The sequence below is a fragment of the Martes martes genome (assembly GCF_963455335.1).
Source record: "Martes martes genome assembly, chromosome: 13".
In the NCBI taxonomy this organism is placed as follows: domain Eukaryota; kingdom Metazoa; phylum Chordata; class Mammalia; order Carnivora; family Mustelidae; genus Martes; species Martes martes.
In genome coordinates, this window is record NC_137901.1 from 23,625,335 (window position 1) to 23,640,595 (window position 15,261).

Genomic DNA, 15,261 nt, shown 5'->3' on the forward strand with positions numbered 1-15,261 from the left:
TATATAATGGAAAACAATCTCAATGTCCCCAAAGTAGGAAAATTATGTTACATCTATAGAATGGAATACCATAAAATCATTAAATTCATGCTTTCAAAGAACAATTACCATCATGGAAGAGGCTGATAATGTTAAATGAGAAAAACAGTTGAGGTCAACCTACACGTAAAAGCATACACACATATATAAACATAGTATATTTAAATATATATAAAATATCTATGCACACTCTCTCTTTTTGTGTGTGTGTGTGTGTGTGCATAGAAAAAGACAGTTTTTTCTCCCAGTGTGGTTTGCTACCCATATATCTCAGAACCACCCAGACGGAAGATTTGCTAAAAATGCAGATCCTTGGTTTCCACCCCTGACCAACTGAATTAGAGGTTTTGGAATCACAGCCCAAGTATTTTTGCCTACCTACACACCCTTGTCCACCCACGTACTACCTTGTCCGCCTACGTACTACCTTGACTGATACTGACTCACACCTTCATTTGAACACCAATGAGCAAGAAGTAGTTGCTCTCAGGGTGGTGGAATGATGAGTAATCATCTTCTTTCTGGAATCCTTAAAAAAGATTATCTACCAAGCGTATGCTGCTTTTTATAGATAAAAGCTCATTAGAAGTATATTAATGAAGCGTGAGTATTAGAAAAACAGAGCAGATCTGGGGTCTACTTGGGCAAGTCTAAACACCTTGAGAATTGGAAATCTAGAGTAAGCAGGTACTTCTAGATTCCTGACAACTGAAGAGCCAGTTTATGATAAGGAAAACACTAAGCAGGGATATGGAATTCATTACCTCAATAAATTGTACCGGTAAAAAATGTAAATATAATAATTTTGAGAAGTTATTAGGTAATAATATTTCTCCGTGTTCCAAGATGTTCCTTGGCGAAAGAGGATTTGGTGATCAAGTGAGTTTGGTGTACAATACATTTTCTAATCCCCTCTTAGAGTCATACAACCATGAGCAGATTACAGGCTCTGGAAAGTCCAGTATAAGCTTCATTCATAATTCTAGCTCCACAAATTCTTAGAATGTGGCCTACCATTAAGAAAAAAATTCTAGGCCAGAAGAGAGCCCAAGAAGCAATTCTCAGCATGGATCTACAGCCTATGCTTGATCGATTCACTGTATCAATTTGTTCCCACATTCCCATGGTCTCTGAGGGCTTAGCCCATATAGTAGTAGGGTCTGACTCTAAGGGCACAGCTCAAGTCAGCTACCAAAGAATGCTCAAGAAGAGCAAAAGTGAGTGCCAGGCTACAAGATTAGAGTACTTGAAGGACATGTATATTTACTTTTGTTTTTTACTATCTGTATCTACCACCTAGACAGTGAGCCTCAAATTTTTGTCTTATATTCACTTACGTAGTCCCAACACAGTAAAACCTGGCACTGGCACTTAGCTGGTACTCAGTTGAACAGAGCACCACCAAACAGGTGGTCAAAATTTTTTGGATAAATGCAATAATGAAATGGGATAGGCACAAGTCCTAAACTTTAGGTCCTAAAGTTTATGCAGTCATATATCAGGCCTCATTTCATTCAATAAACATTTCTGAGTGCTTATTATGAGTCGGTAATTCCAAGAATGCAGAGATGACTAAGATACAGTCTTTACCCTTAAGAGCTCCATACAGCAGGACTACCAGTCAGCCATTCCCGGATGTACAGGTCTGGGCACACATTAGGCGTCTAATAAATACTTTTTTTAATTGAGTTCAGAAACCAAGATATATTTTAAGCTAGTCAAACTTTGGTGGCCCAAGAGCCTAGAGTAGGGTAGAATTAGACCATTCTGGAAACTGCTTCAGAATGACTAAGTTCTTGAGTAATGAGACCCATCTTGATTATTACTACTCTAGAGACTCTAGAACCACCCAGGAGTCAAAAGTTTTTATGAGAGAAGCCCCAGAACTCAAAAGAATTTAACAGTATATACCATGATAGAATTTCTAAATATGTCTATTATAAAACTCTCAAGGTTCCTGAAAGGTTAACCAATAGTATGTGATGGAACAGTACTGAGAAAGGGGTTCAAAACAGTTGACAGGCCCCTCTACTGCAGGACTTCTCAGCACCTGTAAGCCATGTGTGATGTTCCTTTTACGCACTGTCTTAATCTTCACAGCGATCCTACACAGTCGGTGCAGGATCCATTTAGAAATGAGCAAGCTAAAGCTCACAAACACTAAGTAATCTGCACCAGACTACAAGGTACAGAACGGGACTCTGAAATCATGTCTTTCTGGCACCAAAGACAGGTTTGTGATCATTCAAGCAGTACTGTTCTTATGATACTGATGGGCACGAGAACGCCTCCAGAGGGACACACAACATAAAGCGTTTCCCAAACTGTGATAAGGAAATCCTTTTGAATGAATCTGTGCTTGAGACTAGCTTTCCATTTTGAGAAATACTGTGGGTCAAATGAGTCAGAGATATCCCATGGCAGACAGAAGGGAGGTGGAAGGCAGCTCAGAAGGAAAAGCTAGGTTATTAAAACTGAGCTCAAACAATTATTCATAGGGACACATAAATTAAACCTCAGCTTAAAAGATACCATTTCTTTACCTCCAGATTCCTAAGTTATAGTTCATGGCTCATTTCTGTCAAGTATCCGACATGATATTACAGTCCCAACATCTCCACTTAGCTAGTTCTCTAATGTTTGTTTCAAGAATTTGACTTAACCAGTTCAATTCATGTCATTAATTTTGATAAAGCATATTCACACGGAGTATAATTTTTAACTTGCTGTGTATTTCAATAGGCCTGCAATTTGCATCTTGGGGTGAGATCATTTTTCATTGTACAAGACTGACCCCACCATTGTAGGATCTAGCACCCCTGGCCCTTACTGACTAAATTTTAATGATACTCTTCTCCAGCCCCCACCCCACCATTTTGACAAGAAACACCCCCATAATTTCTAGGGGAATGGTATCACCCCCCAGCTGAGACCCACAGGTTTAGAACGAACCAGAAAGTTCCAAAAAAACATTAATTGAAGGATAAACACCTACCTTGACCCTGCATTCAGTATTCCAGCAAATAAATCGTGATTTAATATGCTAGTTTCAATCCTGCATGTATAATGTCTCATTATATTTTTCTCTGTTCTGTTAATAACATGGACAGATTCAACAAACTGCTAAAACACCATTTTTAGCCAAGAGGGCTGAGCTCTCTGTACTTTGCCAACAACACCAATAAAACTGGGCAGAAGCAAGCCCAGAACTGCATGGGGGTACTGGCTTATATCTGAGGCAGCAACCACAAAAAGTATACCTGAATAGCCTATCATTTTGTCAAATTTGGTCTTTAAGAAGGGTGCTGGTTTTTTCTTTCTTTTAAAAATGATTTATTATCAAAAAGCTTGCTCTCTCTCACTGCTGAGTCAGTTCAGCAATGCAGCTCTATCCTTTTTAGGATTATTAGGACCCAAATAATCTTAGACCAAAACACCAACCACAACCACCACCACCACCACAACAACAACCAACTTGACTGCTGGTTCAGTAACATATTCACAGACATGTCAGGATGCATTCTGGAATACCAGGTTCATTTCTTGATTGGAATGCCAATCACCATAAAGTCTTCAGCTAGAGTCACTTCTTGGAGATCTAACACGGATTCAGCTTGCTTTTTTAGTTCTACAATCCCATCTGTTTCTCCTTCTCTGGCCAAGGCAACTGGTTTGTACCTCTGACTGAAGTGAGTCAGAACTAGCCTCTTTGCTTGGCACAACTTTGCAAACGTGGCTGCCATCTGTGGTGTGCTGTGGCCGTGCTCCTTCGCTTTGTCCATCTGCGTGTCATCTAGGGTTGCTTCATGGATCAACAGGTCTGCCTCAAAGCACAGCTTCACTCCTCCATCACCCACAACCCCAGAACAGTCACCCAAAATGCAGATTTTTCTTCCAACAATAGGCTTTTTTAAGACATCTTGGGGAGAAATTGTAACTCCATTTTCCAGAACAACAGAAATTCCATTTTTCAGCTTCCCATAGGCAGGACCTGGCGGCACACCTAATGATGGAGGGAGATAACATCACATCATAGGAATGGAATTTATGACTTGTTAAGAGAGTCTGTTTTAACAGCACAGCAAACGGAAAAAGCATCCAATTCTTTTCATAATTGTTATAAATATTTTACTACTCGTGGAAAGCTGGAATATTTATACATTTTTAAAAGTTCGGTGTTGGCTGTTGATATTAGTGATGCTCTAGTACTTAAAACATCTCCCAAGCACACGTCAGATGAGCTTTAAGCTTTTAAGTCCCACTAAGACTAAGACCTTCTTACAATCAAGCTACCAGCTTTGATTCTCTGCTGTGAATGGAGTAACAGTTTCTGAGACTGCTTTATTGAACAAGCTCATGTTTGAGTAAATTTAATGAGTCCATTTAAATAATGACAAAGTACCTACAAACTGACTTAACTTAATAAAAAAAAATGGTTTGAGAGGATCATTTGGATCACAAGATCAAGGAACATTTCTGGCAATCATACATAATCAATCTTCTTTGTGGACAGAGGCAGTTCCTCTTGTATTAATTATCTTATAGTCATCTAGAACAACACGTGACCATCACTTTGAACAACACCTAACAAACAAACAGCAAGTGTTCACTATTCCACCATGCATCCTGTTTAAAGTCTCCCAATATAATAGTATTTCCACAGGTTTTTGGATAAGAAAAAATACCTTTGGCATAAGTCACTTCTCTTCATTATTTAGTATTTTGTTTTAGTTGGGGAAGAAGGAAAGATTGTATAAAAAAACAAATAAACAAAAGACACCATCAGGCTTTTTAGGGGCTCTGTTGTGGCCATGACAAGGAAGGCAGTGGTGCTGCGGGTAGAAGGAACCTGGACGCTGCTTTGAGAGGAGAGAAGACCTCCTCATGCAAGATAGCCTGGTCTGGAGGAGGTACAAAGCCTCAGAGGGGGCCCAAGTCTGCCTCTGTGCGCTAGCTCCCGCCTATGAGGAACCCAAGCATGTGAAACAGTTGAGGCGCAGTGTACTGAACACCAGGTTAACTTAATCAAGGTTGAATGAGTAGGCAAGGTTGACAAAGAAGGAAAACCCTAAAAGTAGCTGGCTGCAGTTGCACGGCTACCAACTACAGCAAAAATTCTCAGGCCAAAGAGGTCACTGAAAACATACTTCAGAAGGAAGACATGAAAACATAAAAGCCTAGACCTAAGACAACCACCACCCCCCTGCCAACCAAGCTAGCTAGCTGAAGGTAAGACAGACCAAAATGTGGATTCAGGGAGCTGAAGAGAAAAGGATTCACATATATACGTGGGTTTTGATCTGAATAGGATCTTTGGGCCCCACATAGTTCCCTTAATAAACAAACTTTGGGCAAAAGACTTAACTGGAGAAAATGGCAGTTTTAGGCCTGGGAGACAGGAAAGGAAGGTTATTACGACAATTCTAGCGGCTTCAGCCCACAACAGCTTAATTGATGAGGAGGAGGGGGAAAAAACGAAACAAAACAAAACAAAAATCACTTACCGAGGTCTTTTAGTTTCTGTGCATTGAGTTTACCTGGGCGTTTCTTCTCCACAACTGAAAACCCAAAGGAGGGAATTCGGTGAAAGAGGCGAAATGCTTTTACAACAAACTGTTCGTCATCAACCAAAAGGTATGAGTTTTCTTCTGAGTCTAAAAGGATAGTTCTTCCTTGTCCCTCTTTGGGATGGCTGTCTGTTATATTCACGTGCATAAATTCTTTTAGTTCTTCTGGAGGACACTGATCCGCTGTAGGCACCAGCTCATGGACCACATAGGGGAAGACCAACTCTGTGTGAGAGAGTTCCATGGTTCTCCAGATAAAGTCTCGAAGCCCAGCAGGGCCATAGATTTCAATAGGTTGTTTGGTGACCACAGAGCCACTCTGCAAGCTGATTGTGCAAAGGAGGCCAGGAAGGCCAAAGAAATGGTCTCCATGAAGATGTGTGATGAAGATCTTGGTAATTCTCCCTTTTGATTGAGGCAGAGAAATAAAATTTGGAGTCTTTCCAGAAGTAAAAACCCATGCAATGCTACTTAAGACACCGAAAGCAGCAAAATGAATTTGGAGTTCTATTTATCACCATAAACCTATTTCTTTATATTTTGCTACATGATTCTAGAAGCAAGAAAGACAGGCTTTATGGTTTTAATAAGATATAACTTTTTAAATGAAACATCTTCAAATCACATAATATTGCAGTTTTAAGAGTATTTTCCTACATTATCTTCTTGCTGAAAGAAAGGAAAGAAGGGAAGAAGGCAGGCAGGCAGACAGGCTGAATGAAAAGAAAAGAAAAGGAAGAGAAGAGAAGAGAGAATCGAAGAGAGGAGAAGAGAAGAGAAAAGAAAATAAAGTAATAGAGAAAAATAAGAAAGTGGACTAAAATAACTCACTTAAACTAGACAGGCCTCAAATGTCAAAAGCATCTGACAGTTACAATGCCCTCTACTGCTTCCTCTGAGAATAACAAATACATACTTCCAGCAAAACAAACGCTCCCCTGGCTCCAACCTGACCAACGCTTGAACCCCAAACTGCCATTTAAGGACTCACCACACTGGACAGAGATTAACTAACCAAGAAAAAGCCTGCCTGTCTGAGTGAGTCTGAAGGGGGAGGAGACAAAGGAAGATGATGAGGCAGGAGGGAGAAAGAAGGAGGTGGAAGAGGATAGGGTGAAGAACCCCAAGGGGAGGGGGGCAACAGATGCTAGAATGTAGATCAGAGGGCGGATCCCCTACGGTGTTATGTAAAGGTATGTGGGCCCATCCCTTCTCTTCAGTGGGAGCTAAGAGTGTCTTTTTCAGTGCATACTGGCTTAGGTTGTAACTTGCTTAGCCAATGGTAAACTGAATTTACTGTTGGTATGTGGTAGGATGTCACATTAGCATTTTTCTGAGATGCACCAAGGCATTTTAAAATTAACAATCACAATTAACACAATTTTGGTATAACAGAGGCTTCTAGTCCTAGCTTCATGGGGCACCTATTTCAAACATTTGATACCATAAGAGAACAGGACCAGTATACTGATACCATAAAAGAATAGGAATAGTTTATTGCAAAGTGATTTGTCCAATAACATCAAGGCAAAAGTGTTCTCCAGGTAAGCCTTCCAGAGTTAATACACCAAACCCAGGCCCCGGTGGCAGGAACAATAGATTGGGCAGAGGCTGATTTGATATCTAGAGAATCCTGACGCACTCTAGAAGTTTCTTCAGTATGCTCCCTTTAATTTTCTCTTTTAAGGCCTTGCTTTTACTGTCTTTAGACTTCTTGTAACCCTTTCATTCCCCCTTTCCTGCTGTCCGGGCTGCTGAGGCACTCATAAGTGTGACCTGAATCCTCTGCAGACAGAACTATGATGGTTACTGAGTCATAACCTCACACTGACCTTACAACTGCAGAGTCTGACGTTCTGGGCCCTCTCCCTATCTAGTGCACAACAAAAACAACACTGAACACCAAAACAATCTGTGAGCCCTAAGTAAGTGAGACAAATTAAGTCAAAAATTTCTTCCCACAGTTATCACAGTTTCAGGGAAGACAAACATTTCATTTTTCAAGGAACTTGATTTCGGAGGGAGAAGTGAATTCCCTTTCACTTAAGGACAAGAAAGTTACAGGGGTACATGTCATCCACAGAGAAGTGGAATACTAAACACCCCTTAAGTGAGGACACGGCTATATTTACCACCGTAGGAAAACGCCTGCAATGTAATTGTTCAGTCGAAAAAAAAGCAGGTTACACCTGGTATGATACCACTTATGCAAACTGTACACACACACAAATATACCTATACCATTAACATATCTACATCTATAAAAAAAATTTACCTATGAGGGGAATTCAGGCTTATTTTATGTTTCTGCTTTGTTTGAATTTTTACAATGAGCATGTATACCTTTCCTTTTTAAGTTTTTATTTATTTATTTAAGTAACCTCTCCACCTAACGTGGGGCTCAAACTCACCACCCTAAGATCAAGACTTATATTCGCCTCTGAATGAGCCAGCCAGGTGCCCCGCGCATATACTTTTTTTTTTTTTAAGATTTTATTTATTTATTTGACAGACAGAGATCACAAGCAGGCAGAGAGAGAGGAGAAAGCAGGCTCCCCGCCGAGCAGAGAGCCCGATGTGGGGCTCGATCCCAGGACCCTGGGATCATGACCTGAGCTGAAGGCAGAGGCTAAACCCACTGAGCCACCCAGGCGCCCCTGGCGCATATACTTTTTATAACCATTTCATTACACTTTTATAATACTTTTAATAATCATTTTTAAGGGAAGAAAAAGGAAGGCTTAAGCTCACTCTTTAAAATTATGAAAGAAATAGACATGACAAACCCACACTTGTTGATCAGATGCTTGCACATGAGGACCAAGGAAGCTTAAAAAGATGTATGTTTAGATAAATAAAAAGTAATCCCTTATGAAACTCATAAAATATTATTACCCCAGGAGGACTACAAGCTGAAAGGGTTTCAACAGATCAAATAATGGTAGGTCCATATTGTGTTGAGAGTACCGGATGAACTGAGAGTACTCCATTCCAGTTTGAGAATGGGGGCTTTTGGAATGCTACAGAGTCATAGTTAACATTCTGTGATTACCATCTTACCCTCTTCTCTGAGGCCAGGAATTTTTTTAGCCAGTAATTTAGTAAACTAAAGGTTCCCTTAAGCTTTATTTTATTTATTCTTTGTGAGGCTTAGCTTTGCAAAAATGTTTACTTAAGACATATATAGGGGCGCCTGGGTAGGCTCAGTGGGTTAAGCCTCTGCCTTTGGCTCAGGTCATGATCTCAGGGTCCTGGGATCGAGCCCCACTTCGGGCTCTCTGCTCGGCAGGGAGCCTGCTTCCCCCTCTCTCTCTGCCTGCCTCTCTGCCTACTTGTGATCTCTCTGTCAGATAAAGAAATAAAATCTTAAAAAATTAAAAAAAATAATAAAACATATATAAAATATAAAATATTGGAGAAAGATATTGTAGGAAATAGACGTGAGGTGGCGGTCCATAGCCCCTACCTCTTGATGTTCATGCCCCTCTACAATTCCTTCTTCTTCGGTGTGGGTGGGACCTGTGACTTTTCTAACCAGGTAAATACAGCACAGGGATACGGTGTGATTCCATTAGAAGACTCCACCCCGCTGGCAGGCTTGCTCTTGAGTTTCTTTCGCCCTGGCTGGCAGTAAGGGATCAAACTACCATGAAGCAAAACACACATGATCAAGAACCAGAGGCCTCTAGGAGCTGTGCCAGTCTTGGTCCTCCAACTGTAAGGATTCTGCCAACAACTCTAGTGAGCTCTGAAGCAGATTCTCCCCCAGTGGAGCCTCTGATGAGATCTCAACCCTGGCCAAACATGGACTGCAACCCAGTGGGACCCTGAAGCAGAGAACCCAGCTAACCCAGGCCCAAACTCCCTGCCCCACAGAAACTATGGATAATAAATGCAAGTAAGGGGGCACCTGGGTGGCTCAGTGGGTTAAAGCCTCTGCCTTCGGCTCAGGTCACGATCCCAGGGTCCTGGGATCGAGCCCCGCATCGGGCTCTCTGCTCTGCAGGGAGCCTGCTTCCCTTCCTCTCTCTCTGCCTGACTCTCTGCCTGCTTGTGATCTCTGTCTGTCAAATAAATAAATGCAAGTAAGACACTAAATTTGTAATCTGATATGCAGCACTGATAAGTGGTACAGGTATTAAATAAAAAGACTATCCCCACACCCAAACCTCTGGCACCCACACTTAACAGTTTCTTGTTTCTGTTTTCATCACCCCACCCCCTCAATTCCTATTGTCTGAAATGTGAAAGATTACAGCCTCCACTCTCATAGGTAAATTTTTTTGTAGATGTAGAGATGTTAATGGTACAGGTATATTTCTGTGTGTGTGTGTGTGTGTGTGTGTGTGTGTGTGTGTGTGTGTACACAATGTGCATCCCTACTTTTCTCACCAGAGAAGACTTCTAATCATCAGTTAGATCCTAGCTCTACTATTACAATTTCTGGGATGCTTTCTCTGAACACATAGCTGATGCACCCCTCCTTTGTGCTCCAACAGTATTTAGAAAATAGTTCCACTGTTCTCTTTATCACATTACACTATGTCTATTCACATACCAATTTCCACCACTAGACTATGAGATCCTTAGATGTTAGAACTAACTTTATTCAGTCATCAATGCCACACATTGTAATGAATCACAGGAATAATTTCAATAACTATCATTTATCAAGACCTAGTAAGTGAGAAGCACATACTAAGTGCTGAATACCTTACTCATGCATCAAGTGAAGAGTTGTTTATTAGACATCTACTAGGTATACACACAATCCTTGAGCTTACTCTATCATACAAGGGAATACACAATAAACACAGAAACAACTATTTAAATAACAATCGTAGATACTGATGCTAAGAAATCAATAAAAATAGCACAAAGAAGGAGAATACCTGGGATGAACAAGGAATAACTTAACCCCAGAGGTTCAGGAGATGGCATTTGAACTAAGATTTACTGATGAGAGACAAGCACACAGAGAAGGGATTATTATATATAACTCTTACAACATCCCTTCTAAGTTGAGTTTTTATCTTCATTTTCAAGATTAAGAAAATAAAGCTTAAGTTTGTTGATCTGCTAAAGCTATAAGCCAAGACACAGCTGGGACTGCAACCCAGGTTGGTCTGACTCTGAGCCAAGGCTTTGTACCACTGCATTCCCTGGCTTGGTGGAGTACTCTGGTGGGCCTTTGCTCACACCATTGCCTCTGGCTGGCATGCTCATCTCCCCAGCCCAGCGAATCCCTCCTCCTCCAATAACTCAAGGGTCACCTTCTTTGAGATACCTACCCTGATAACCACAAATGAAAAAGAACATCTCACTCTCCTGAGCATCTACAGCTCTTTATACCTTACAACTTAGATACTTACAACTATCTCCCAGTGGAAATAAGTGTGTACACTGCTCCTCTGCTTCTGGAGTATCTATGTAATATGCCTCATGTATCCCACTCCATCCTCCACCCCCAAGCTTATATAAATCCTTGCTCTCAACATTTACAGGAAGAACAAAAACTAAATAAACAAAGTTCAGTGGATGTGGCTGGATGCCTGAGGGCCTTGCAAATCTGGCCAGGGCTCTAGCACTGAGGTGGGAATGCAACTCTTGGGGCTGTTTCTGAGCAAAAGGACCAAGGAGAGCCAAGACAATGAATAACAAACAGTCTTAATGAGATAGCTGAAAGCACACTAACCTGCTTTAAGTTGGCTTTTCATAAGCTGTGTCTGCGTCCCCTCCCCACAGTCAAAGAGCCAGCACTCGCCCTCACACCGAAGGACCAGAGCAGAGGCACCCCGGGTTGGGGAAGGGTATGCTGCACCCGTACCCAGAAATGTCACATCCATAGACATCTTCCACCCTGCAATGAAAAGATCATCCAGGGATTATTACACATCACTGCTCAAAATCACCAAAAACATGTTCTTTTGAGATTTACTGTTATTTATGTTATCTGTATTATTTATAAATTATTCAGAAAAGACTGGATTCTTGCTCTCTAATAGTTTCCCAAAAAAACACCAAATAAGATTCTAATAATTCTTAGTGAGTTAAAACCACAAGTTACCAAACCTGATATGACTGCTCACACACACACAAAAACAAGTAAAAAAACTGCCAAATCCAGTCAATTAAAAACTATAGTTGAACCACAACTATTTAATATTCTGGAAAAGGTAAAACTACAGAGATAATAAAGACACCAATGGTTGACAGTGGCTTGGGGAGGAGGGAAGGATGAACACATGAAGCACAGGGGAAAAGGCATTCTCGTATTACTAGTGGTGGAGGTATACACTGCTTTTGTGTTTTGGGAGAGTAAGCTGGCAATACACATTACCAAAAATAATGATGCTGCTAATATCAACACGTTTTAACCCACAACCCCATTTTTTGAGAATCTACCCTACAGAAATAAAGGACCTATGTACAGTGATGTTTCTGGTGGTACTTTTAAGGTGGCTAAAATTTGGAAGCCATCTGAATATATTTCAACAGGGAAATGACTGAATATTTTATTGTACATTCAGAACTATTTGTTCTGCACTTAAGTCAGGTCTATAACTCTTGTCTTGGAGGGATGACAATGATAAAAGGTATAGATGGCTATGGCATGATTTCATTTTTAAAATGCCCTGAACCTCTGCATTTACATAAGACAGAGGTCTGTGTGGAAGGATATACACCATACTGTTAATATTGGTTATCTCAGGGGTGATTAAAATGGTGATGGTGGGGAGTGGTTAAGTTCTTGTAAATCTTTGGATTGGTTTTGGTTGCAATGAAAAGCATTTGAGGTCTTTATTTTCAGTGTATTTTATATTTAATTTATTTAATATTGATTATGTAAAAGAAAGTGTCATAAGGCTGAACATACTTTTCTAACTACACATCACCTAATCTTTCGTACCATTTGGAGATACAATCAGCCCTCCTAGCTCCTTGCCCCCTACACACCTCACACATACGGACGGTATATCTCTCCAACCCATGCACAGGTTTTAGGTAATTGCTAGTATCCCTTCCATGTGTTACTCCACACTTTTACTTCCAAGATCAAGCCTTCCTCTGATAATTAGGTAATTTAATTTGCAGAGGCTTTCCTGTTGGATTGCAGTTTGCAACAGAGGTGAGAATAACAGAATGTAGAAAGTTAAACATTTTAAAAGCTAATAAATGCAGAAGGAATAATAAAATATAATCACTTTGCAATCCTTAACAAATAATGGATCTAGGCCACTGGTACAGAACCCTTGAGCATATTAGAATTACCTGGAGAGCTTTTAAACCATATCAATAATTGGGCTCCATCCCAGAACAATTAAAAAGGAATTCTGCAAGTAAGACATGTGTTTTAGTATTAAGAAAAAAATTCTTCCCCTGCGATTCTAATGTGCAGTCAGGTTTGAGAATCACTTAGTGAAAGGCTAATGGAGAACTACAAAGAATAGATCAGGCTGACCTAAATTCACTAGTCAAGTAGTCAGTCTTAAAAAAAAATTTTTTTTATTATGAAAAATTTCAAACACAAAAGTAGAGAGATTAGTGTAATGCATTACCATATAACCATCACCAAGCTTCAACAATTATCAACTCACGGACAATCTTGTTTGGTCTACATCCCCCAGCAATTATCCAAGAATACCTGATTAAGTGGTATTTGGTACTTCCATTAGGAAGTTCATGCTGTCTGGCTGTCTCTCTCTTTCTGACGTTAACAGCCACTAACGTTCATTGTCAGGATTCACTATTTCATTAGAGGCTGCCAAAAGGTGATATTCTCTCATTCTTCTGAAGTCATTAGGGGCATCCTTCTGTAAATCCTGGGTAAATTATTTCGTTAACCCTGTGGTGCAATCTGTACAGAAAAGGTCCAGGGACCGATATTAACACCACATAGAGAAACAAGATCTTAACTCCTGGTGTACTGCAGTATGAAGTACACAATAACCCGATGAGGTTTTCTTGCCAAAAAGTAGAACCTGAATCTGAAAAAAACTGTAATCTAAACACCAGTTTATTAAAGGACACCACAGGGATGGAAGAAGCAAAACCCGGCGCAGGAAACGTCACAGAACAATGAATAGGTTTTTTTAACAAGTAAAATACAAGGGGGGAAAAAAGCCATAAGATTAAATGAAATTGAAAAGAGGTCAACCAAACGTGGCATGTGTAGCTTGCCTGGACCTGGATTTGGACAAACTTAAAAAGAAAAAACTGGGATAAAAAGAGAATTGGGAGAAAAAGAGACAATTGGGGAAACGTAAACCCTGACTGGATAAATGGTAACATGATATGCTTATTAAATCGAGAATGGCTTTGTTTTTAAAAAGGAGTTATTCTTATGTTTTATAAACATAAGCAAGTGTTTCGCGAATAAAACGGTACACTCAGATCTGCTTTCAAATAATCCAGTGAGGTGAAGGTAACAGATGAAACAAGACTGATCTTAGTCTCCTATGTTTGAAAGTTTCCATAATAAAAAGTTTAAAAATGAGCCAAGTAATCAAAACCCTTCCACCAGGTCGGGAAGGAATCAGAAATTAATTTGCTTAATCAATGGTTCATGTTTTGTGACATGCACCCTTTGAGGCACCAGGAATTAAAAGCAACCAGACCAGATTTGGTCCCTGTCTTCTTGAACATAAAAGCAGCCGCTTGCTCTCATGGCTATGATCCACCTTGGATCAAGTGCACATTCCAGCCGGCCGAGAACAGAGCACACGTCCACAGTACTGTCACCTGACACTCCTCAGGCCAGTGCTTCTCGTCCCCGCGGCATATCACAATCACCTGGTGATTCTGGGGACTCAGCATCTGGAAGTCATCCCAAATGACTCTAAAGGTTGCCAAGTTGAGAACCAGTTTCCATACAGGCAGCGCCAACCCTGCAATCACCCTGTGGTACCCGGAGGGCGGATACTGCCTTCCTCCATTTTAGAGATGAAAGAACCGTGGGCCGGGGAGAGACAAATGGAGAGGCCAAGGCCGAGTCCGGGCCAGAGGCTAGGTCTCCGACCACCTCCGAGCCCAGGCTCTCCCCCAAGTCAGTGTCAGTCTCCCGAAGGAGGGGTGGGCGGCGGCAGGGGCGCGGGGCGACTCGGGGCTCCCGCCTCGGGGCCGGGGGTACACAAGGCGCGTCCTCGCTCCCAGGCGCTCCCCGGGCCTGGGTCGTCCACGCCGGGCCCGGCCCAGGAGCCCGGAGGAAGCGTGCCTGCCCGCGCGTATCGGCCCACTAGGCGGACGCGGGGCTGGCGGCAGCTCAGACCCTGGCCCGCCCCTCTCCGGCGCGCCCTGTCCCACTCACCCACTCCCCGAGGCCCGCGGCAGGAGCCGAGGGAGGCGCAGGCCCGCGGCAAGGCCCAGCCGTCCACGGGGCGGCGCCGGCGCGGGCGGAAGTACGCCGCGGGCTGTGACCGCGTGTGGCCGCTCTAGGACGAGGCGGAGGTCCGCGCTCGGTGGTGCCCGGCCGGGCCGGCCGGTGCGGTTGGGCTCGGCGCTGATTGCGGGCACCGTCTTGGTGCCCACTGGCCCCCCGTCCGCCTTCACTCGCCCGCACAATTCTCTGGGTAAGGTGGTAGTGGTCACCTGTGAGGACCAGAGCCCCCAAAGGGGAAACGTTTACTATTCTATTACTTTTGTTTTCCGTGTAATG

At 42.0% G+C, this 15,261-nt stretch overlaps 1 protein-coding gene across 2 annotated transcripts; it reads right to left on the bottom strand.

The window, feature by feature from the left end:
* Nucleotides 1-1,323: 1,323 nt before the first annotated feature.
* ELAC1 (elaC ribonuclease Z 1) lies at nucleotides 1,324-14,996 on the bottom strand. Of its 2 annotated transcripts, none has more exons than XM_080822013.1 (4): nucleotides 14,400-14,996; nucleotides 11,302-11,466; nucleotides 5,544-6,011; nucleotides 1,324-4,042 (listed from the first exon to the last, which is right to left on the bottom strand). In XM_080822013.1, exons 2-4 carry the CDS (start codon nucleotides 11,456-11,458, stop codon nucleotides 3,576-3,578), a joined length of 1,092 nt encoding a protein of 363 aa, XP_080678139.1. In that variant the 5' UTR covers nucleotides 11,459-11,466; nucleotides 14,400-14,996; the 3' UTR covers nucleotides 1,324-3,575. The 2 variants fall into 2 exon arrangements, with proteins under 2 accessions (XP_080678139.1, XP_080678138.1); XM_080822012.1 differs by having other exon boundaries at nucleotides 14,914-14,985.
* Nucleotides 14,997-15,261: the final 265 nt, after the last annotated feature.

Coding starts and splice junctions, on each gene's coding strand:
- ELAC1 (XM_080822013.1), bottom strand. CDS start 11,458: ATGTCTATGGATGTGACATTTCTGGGTACGGGTGCAGCATACCCTTCC. Junction 6,012..11,301: donor GAAAAGCCAACTTAAAGCAG/GTTAGTGTGCTT, acceptor CTCAATCAAAAG/GGAGAATTACCAAGATCTTC. Junction 4,043..5,543: donor ACAGAAACTAAAAGACCTCG/GTAAGTGATTTT, acceptor CTCCATCATTAG/GTGTGCCGCCAGGTCCTGCC.